We start from the raw sequence: 7,265 nt of genomic DNA on the forward strand, positions 1-7,265 counted from the left end.
ACTGTGACATGTAGGTGATCATGAATAATTTAGCTATATTGTTGTATTACTATGCTAGAAGTTTTAATGAGTGTAGTACCCTTATCTTAAGAGATAAGAAACTTGGATGTAAACTAACAATTCATGCTATTTTTCTAAGTCCAAGGGCCGTAACTAAATGAAAATCTACGCACCGAGATGAAATTCGAACTTGATCTGTAACTTGTTATGGCAAAGCAATGTACCAAATATCAAATGAATATCTGCAAACACAACCATAAAAAGTCCGGAAAACTGAAAATTCATGCTATTTTTCTAAGTCCAAGGGCCATAACTTAATGAAAATCAACGGACCGAGACGAAATTCGGACTTGGTCTGTAACTTGTTATGGCAAAGCAAGGTACCAAATATCAAATGAATATCTGCAAGCACAACCAAAAAAAGTCCGGAAAACTGATAATTCGTGTTATTTTTCTAAGTCCAAGGGCCATAACTAAGTGAAAAATCAACGGACTGAGACCAAATTCAAACTTGATCAATAACTTGTTATGGCAAAGCAAGGTACCAAATATGAAATGAATATCTGCAAGCAAAACCAAAAAAAGTCTGGAAAACTGATAATTCATGCTATTTTTTCTAAGTCCAAGGGCCATAACTTAGTGAAAAATCAACGGACCAAAACGAAATTCGAACTTCATCTGTAACTTGTTATGGCAAAGAAACATACCAAATATAAAATGAATATCTGCAAGAACAAAGAAAAAAAGTGCGGAAAACTGTACTGACGGACGGAGCGCAAACCTAAAGTCCCCTCGACTTCGTCGGTAGGGGACTAATAACTAGGAATAGTGCCTATTTGATTTGTTCTACAGATGATAAATATAGCATCATGTATTTGTTACTTGTAAGTTATAGACTGAATATAGGGAAATGTGCCCACCCGAGGTCGCTGTGCGGTAAAGCAGACCGAACTTGCGAGGTCCATTTCCGCGGAACGATTGAGTGCTCGCATATTTTCCGATATTCAGTCAATAACCTTTTAATGCATATTTTTAAAATTTTATGCACTTCCATCTGTAGAAGCGCAACATACCTGCTCATTTGATGATATACAGTGATCCACTTTTGATGAGATCTTACGACTATACAAACCTGGCCAGCCTATCAAAAGTCAGTAACAGTATATATCATTTGTTTATTTGTTTTGCAAATAATATATCATTTTTAAACCTCTTCCATTTTTGAGCATGAGTTCCATTAGGAAGATTTTTCGCATGTAGACTCTGGCATCATCTTTACACTTCAAAGGTTTCCACGTGCTGTTCTTCAGTTTTCTAATTTCCATTTCCTTGTTACTCACTGCAAAATTAGTTCATAAAACCCGATAGTGGTTAAAGAGCAAATTCCTTGTGTGCAGACCGATTAATTTTCTTTTTTTTCTCATTCAAAAGAGTAGCATGGGGGAACGAGAGCTTATTTGAAATTGTAATGAAGGATATTTGTCTTAATTAGCATAACAAATGTGTGTTGCAATGGGACAACCCATCATTTCATCATTTTTGTCTTTTTTATGATCCAATGAAGATTTTTTTTCTGCAACAATACTACCCATTCACTATGTTTGTTAAAGAAATATTCTTAATAAATTGACAACTGATTTATAATAATACATGTATATTCTTTTTACAGCACCGATTGTACGATTTTGCTTTGTGATTATCATAAAGCTAGGGGTTAAATTTATTTATTTATATATATATATATATATATATATATATATATATATATATATATATATATATATATTCAAATTAATAATGTTAATTTTACATCCATTAATCCAGATTAAAATCATATTATTTTAAAGGCATGAATTCAATATTCGATATTTTCTGCTAACAAAAACACATATCAAAGTATTATTTTTCTCTCATTTATGCAAATCCTTTAGATTGTGTGTACTACATGTCGCTGACCTACACATGGACCTTTCTGCGTGACTTTGATGTGTCGCTGTTCTATACAGGCCGTCCGGTGGAGGTGACACGGATTGTGATAGGTGTGTCCATCACTTCCACATACCAGGTGCATGTGGTCAGGACAATAACTCACACACTGACACGTGGCCATCTTGTTGATTACAACACACTGTCTTCCAGCTTTGCACAGCTTCAGAAAGCAAAGGTCCTCTGCAGAAATGCACAGAGAATTATCATCATGAGACTTATCATTTAAAACACAAACAACAATTAAAAGATCCTAGTTCCCGTAACATACCATGTTGTGAACATTTTTTCCAATTGCAAAGTAAAGCTGAATCTCTGCGGGTAGCCACAGAGGATTACTTACTACCGCGCATGATGCTATAACTGTGCAGGTACTCGTTCAGTATTTTCTGATTGGTTCAAATATATCACATGTTTGTTACTTAGCCCTGTCCAGTTGTTATTTATCAGTCGCGGTAGCTAAGTGGTAGAATGTACGTTTCGTGATCGGGAGGTCGTGAGCTCGAGCCCAGCTCCTGCCATGACTGCATCATAAACGTAAACTAGGTAGTGATTGTTCCTTCGCCATTCGCTCGGCATTTAAAAGTGAGAATCTCAGGTCTTTCAAAGATGACCTTTGAAACGGACGTTCCGTATCACGACAGAGGTTGACACTCACTGGTACGGCCCTGAGAGCAAATTATTGGTCTACTTTACTTACAACTGGCGACGTCTCTAATTGAGTGAAACATTCTCGAAGGACGTAAAACAATATCAAAAAGAGTTCGCAAAGGACTGTATTTTGTGGCGGAAGAATTTTTATATGGAAACACCATAAATCTGTATGATTTTATCATTTCTATCTCTAATATACTGTATTGTCAATATCTATACCCCAAGACATATATTTGAATTTTGTTTATGATACAAGTAGTAGTAGATCCGAAGATTTGTATGAACATCTAGATTCTTGGCCATCCTCACTCTTTTATGCTCCATCTTAAATTCTGAGGCAAGACATTACAATTTATGTACAATATTTTAAAACTGACAATACTCATAGACTGTTTTTAACCAATTCTAAATGTTTTGCTCATTGGGTCAATATTCATAGTAAATCTATTTTGTTAGACGAGAGGAGTGTGTATTTAATTGATGTAATTATTGATTTGTGTTGCTTAAGTTATGCTGACACGAACAGAGAAAAGTAGGTGATGCGAATGTGGTTTATGGTTATAACATTTTATCGGTTGTAAAGTTGGATTAAAAATCCCCCGCTGATTCCTTTTCAAAATCATACTAAAAATGTGATTATAACGTTTTCATTCATAATGTAAACATTGTTTAAAACCCATCAATAAAACGTTTGCGGTAAGTAACGATTTTTTAATAAATTCATCATTATTCCGTATAAGGTAGAGTGTTTAGCAATGATGGATGAATAAAATTTCATAAACTTAGGTTTCTTCGTTTGTATGTTTTGATATAAAGTAATTAAAGGTAAAGAATAGCCGGTTAAGCCAATAAAAATTCGCGGTGAGTTAAGGGGTGAATAAATCTCACCGACCGTTCGTACTCAAATGGCTTCACCCTCCCGTAAACAATGATAATACCAATATAACAAGAGATGTTTGTAAAACACATATGCCCCCATGGTGCAAAATTGAAAAGGGTTATACACACACATCATTTAATTGATAGTAGTATCATCAGTTCAAAATATTGAGCAGACAGTATCTTCCTATGTCAAGAGTGAATTACCAGTGTACCAAGTTTGGTGTCAATCAAGCAAATAGTTCTTAAAATATAGGAGACAATATATTACTATGTCCAGTTCAACAATTGACTTTTGACCTCAAAATCAATATGGATCATCTTCTTGTACTAAGTTTGATGTCTGTCAAGCAAAGGGTTCTCAAGATATTGAGCGGACAATAAATTACTATGTCCAGGTTGACCCTTGACCTTTACACATGTGACCTCAAAATCAATAGGGATCATCTTCTCCTGACGATGTACCAGTGTACCAAGTTTGATGTCTGTCAAGCAAAGGGTTCTCAAGATATTGAACAGACATTATATTCCTATGTCCAGACTAGATTGACCCTTGACCTTTTGACCTGAAAAACAATAGGGGTCCTCTTCTACTCATAACCAACCTACATATGAAATATCATTATCATCAAGTGAATGTTTCTCAAGATATTGAGCGGACAACATGTGGTCTACCGACCGACCGACAGGTGCAAACCAAATATGCCCCTCTTCTTTGAAGGAGGGGGGGGATAAAAATAATAATCGTTATTTTTAAAGTCGGACATACAAACCACATGAACATCAGCTATATACAAAATGTACTAGCTATTTACCGACTTTCAATGGTCATTTTGTGGGAGAAAACCGCAGTATCCGGAGTAAACCCACGGAAAAAATATAAACTTGGATGCAAAATTTCAAAAAGTGAAAGCGATTGAATCCGGAAGATCACGAAAAGAGGTGGCTGTAGATTTTCGAAATAAGACGTTTACTATGTTGCTTATCATATAGTGTCTTTGTAAAATACGTTAATAAAATGTTATTCAACTTTATGACAAACGGGATGATTTCAGCTTCTCCATCGTGGGATCTGGGATAGAATAGCTCCTCAGTACCCCTTGCTTGTCGTAAGAGGCGACTAAATGGGGCGGTCCATCGGATGAGACCGCAAAACCGAGGTCCCGTGTCACAGCAGGTGTGGCACGATAAAGATCCCTCCCTGCTCAACGGCCATTCAAGATTCTCGAGAGGGGCGTTAAACAATATTCAATCAATCAATCCATCGTCAACTTCCCATATTTATGTAGCAATATTCCATTATCACCTGCATATGGTGTGTATATATCTCAACTGATTCGATACGCAAAATCAGTTTTTAAATCGAGGTAGGCTACTGAAAAACAAGTTGATGGTGCAGAGGTTTCATCAGTCTCGTTTAAAGTCAGCATTTTGCAAATTCTATGGTCGATATAACGATCTTGTTTGCCAATACAACCTATCTTTGGGTCAAATGCTGTCTGACGTATTTCATACCGATTGTTAGACCGTTCTTGGCACACTGATTTTGACTACAGATAAAAGTCACGTTTACCTGATCAAGATATAGGGCTCACGGCGGATGGCAAATTAGTCGATGTTATATGGCTTCACTTAAGTCAACATTTCGCAAATTATATGATCGTTAAAATGATTTCGTTTGCAATAGTCTGTCGTTAGGTTAAATGTTATCTGACGAGTTTCATACCAATTGTTAAGCCGTTATACTGATTTAATTGTTCGTTTACATGATCAAAACAGATGGCTCAAGGCAGATATGATCGATCAACAAGGGATGCTTACTCCTCCTCAGCACCTGATTCCTATTCTCGATTTTTATTCTTTGTGGGTTAAAGAGATTGATCAATGTTCATTATCATAACTTTTTCATACCCATTTTCACCCTATCCCAGGGTAAAACTCGCTAACTGAGTCATACTTTAACATTATGTCATGTAAATGCAAAGTTCAATAACAAATTAGAAATCAAAGTATTAATAAAATGTAGTTTTAAGAGTACGATGAAATTCATTTATATGAAACCCTTGATATATTTTCGAATTCATCTAAATACAATGAAATATGAAGTTGGAATTCATACAAAATACATAAGAAACGTGTAATAACAATATTGCGTACCGTCTGTCATAGTCACGTTCGCCTGAAACAAAGGAATTAAAATAGCAATCAATGAAAGAGTAGGAGACAATTCAAAAATGAAACAATGAAAAACAAATTCAAAATGACATAACCAAATGTTTTGAAAGTATGCAGGAAATGAAATTGAAAAATTACAGAGTAAAGTAAAAGTTTTGTAGATACAATTCTCTGGCTAGTAAATCCAAACAAGATACCTTTAAAATCAAGGAATTGATAGAAATGATTCATAGGATTAATAGGTAAGGATATATACCCTCGCCCAGATTTGTCATAGTATTCTACCTCATAAAATAATTTATTGATTCATCAGTTGACTTGTTACTTAAATAATGGTTGATACACAGAATTTTTCATGCTTTACACAAGAATACTGTTTTATGGGGATGAAGTATACCATACCTCGCTTAAGGACTCTGCAACCTGACACATCAAGTATATAGCAAGCAGCAACCGCTAAAATAAGATTCATATGAGAACTGTTATACTTACATAAATGAATTCAAAAATCAAAATTTGCGATATGACACACAGGTAATTTGACTTTACAAGGACGACGTGTATCTTCTTTCATTTTGTTTAAACTCAAAATTCATCATTTGAATCAATGAGGATATTAATTTATCAACAAATGGAATACTAATTTTGAATTAAATACATATTAGTTACATATATTATTAGCACATGCTAAAGTTTGAGGAAATTTAAGTTAAATAAACCGTTTTATATGGCAACTCGACAAAAATTCCCTCAAAATCAACGTATGATGTACATCCATTTAGGACAAGTTAAAATGATATGGAATATAGTGTTCAAAAGCCAAATACTGCAGTTAAACACGTATTTCATGTGCTTTACAATAAGACTCTAATAAAAGAAATGGCTATTTTTAGGAGTTAAAATGTTATTACGTTATATCGGCACTGTACTGAAATTGTCGCTATATGTGATGTTTACTTTCACTATAATATGTACTTCTTTCAATATATGTCGGCCCTCGGGCCATTTTGAGCAGCCATGAATTGTCATCTTAGTAAGTGAACAAACAAACACATTCCGACAATAGATTGTCCTACAGTACGAGTACGAAAAGAAAAGCTCTCTAAAACGACAGATAATGTAACAAATTTTTAAACATGTTATGTATAAATGAGATAACCCTACCTTAAAATTGTGTATTGCCATTATCGTCCCGATGGGATTGTCTAATTATATAACCGAATTTCCTTTCTTGACAGACAAAAGACATCAAATTGTCAACGTCTGTCATGCATCGAAAGTCCACCTGTTTTAATGTTGTTAATGATTGAAAAGGGAGATAAATATTAAGTTGGAGTGAATCATAGCAGTTCGTAAATGAACTTATATGTTAGATGTATATATCAACCAATTGGGTGTAAAGGATTATTTCAGCCTTCTTTTTATAGCTACAACGCGGTCAAAATGGAAAGATATGCAGTAAAAATTTATGTATTGATACAGAAAAAAAAGGGAAAGCGAGTGTGTAAAAAGTGTAACGAAATAGTGAGGGGAAAACAATATAAAATATCGATTAGGGTAATGAAAATGAT

The 7,265-nt window shown here is 34.6% G+C and overlaps 1 protein-coding gene across 1 annotated transcript in view; it reads right to left on the reverse strand.

Moving 5' to 3' along the window:
• Window positions 1-7,008, reverse strand: part of LOC130051765 (follistatin-related protein 1-like) — a 21,667-nt gene extending 14,659 nt beyond the window's left edge. The window contains exons 1-5 of the mRNA XM_056154390.1: window positions 6,859-7,008; window positions 6,097-6,150; window positions 5,677-5,698; window positions 1,957-2,169; window positions 1,211-1,339 (exon numbers count right to left, since the gene is read on the reverse strand). Coding sequence (XP_056010365.1) covers window positions 1,211-1,339; window positions 1,957-2,169; window positions 5,677-5,698; window positions 6,097-6,150; window positions 6,859-6,879 — 439 coding nt within the window. The 5' untranslated portion in view covers window positions 6,880-7,008. The remainder of the gene's footprint in view (window positions 1-1,210; window positions 1,340-1,956; window positions 2,170-5,676; window positions 5,699-6,096; window positions 6,151-6,858) is intronic.
• Between the last annotated feature and the right edge of the window lie 257 nt (window positions 7,009-7,265).

Source organism: Ostrea edulis, chromosome 2 (genome assembly GCF_947568905.1).
Source record: "Ostrea edulis chromosome 2, xbOstEdul1.1, whole genome shotgun sequence".
NCBI classification, from domain to species: domain Eukaryota; kingdom Metazoa; phylum Mollusca; class Bivalvia; order Ostreida; family Ostreidae; genus Ostrea; species Ostrea edulis.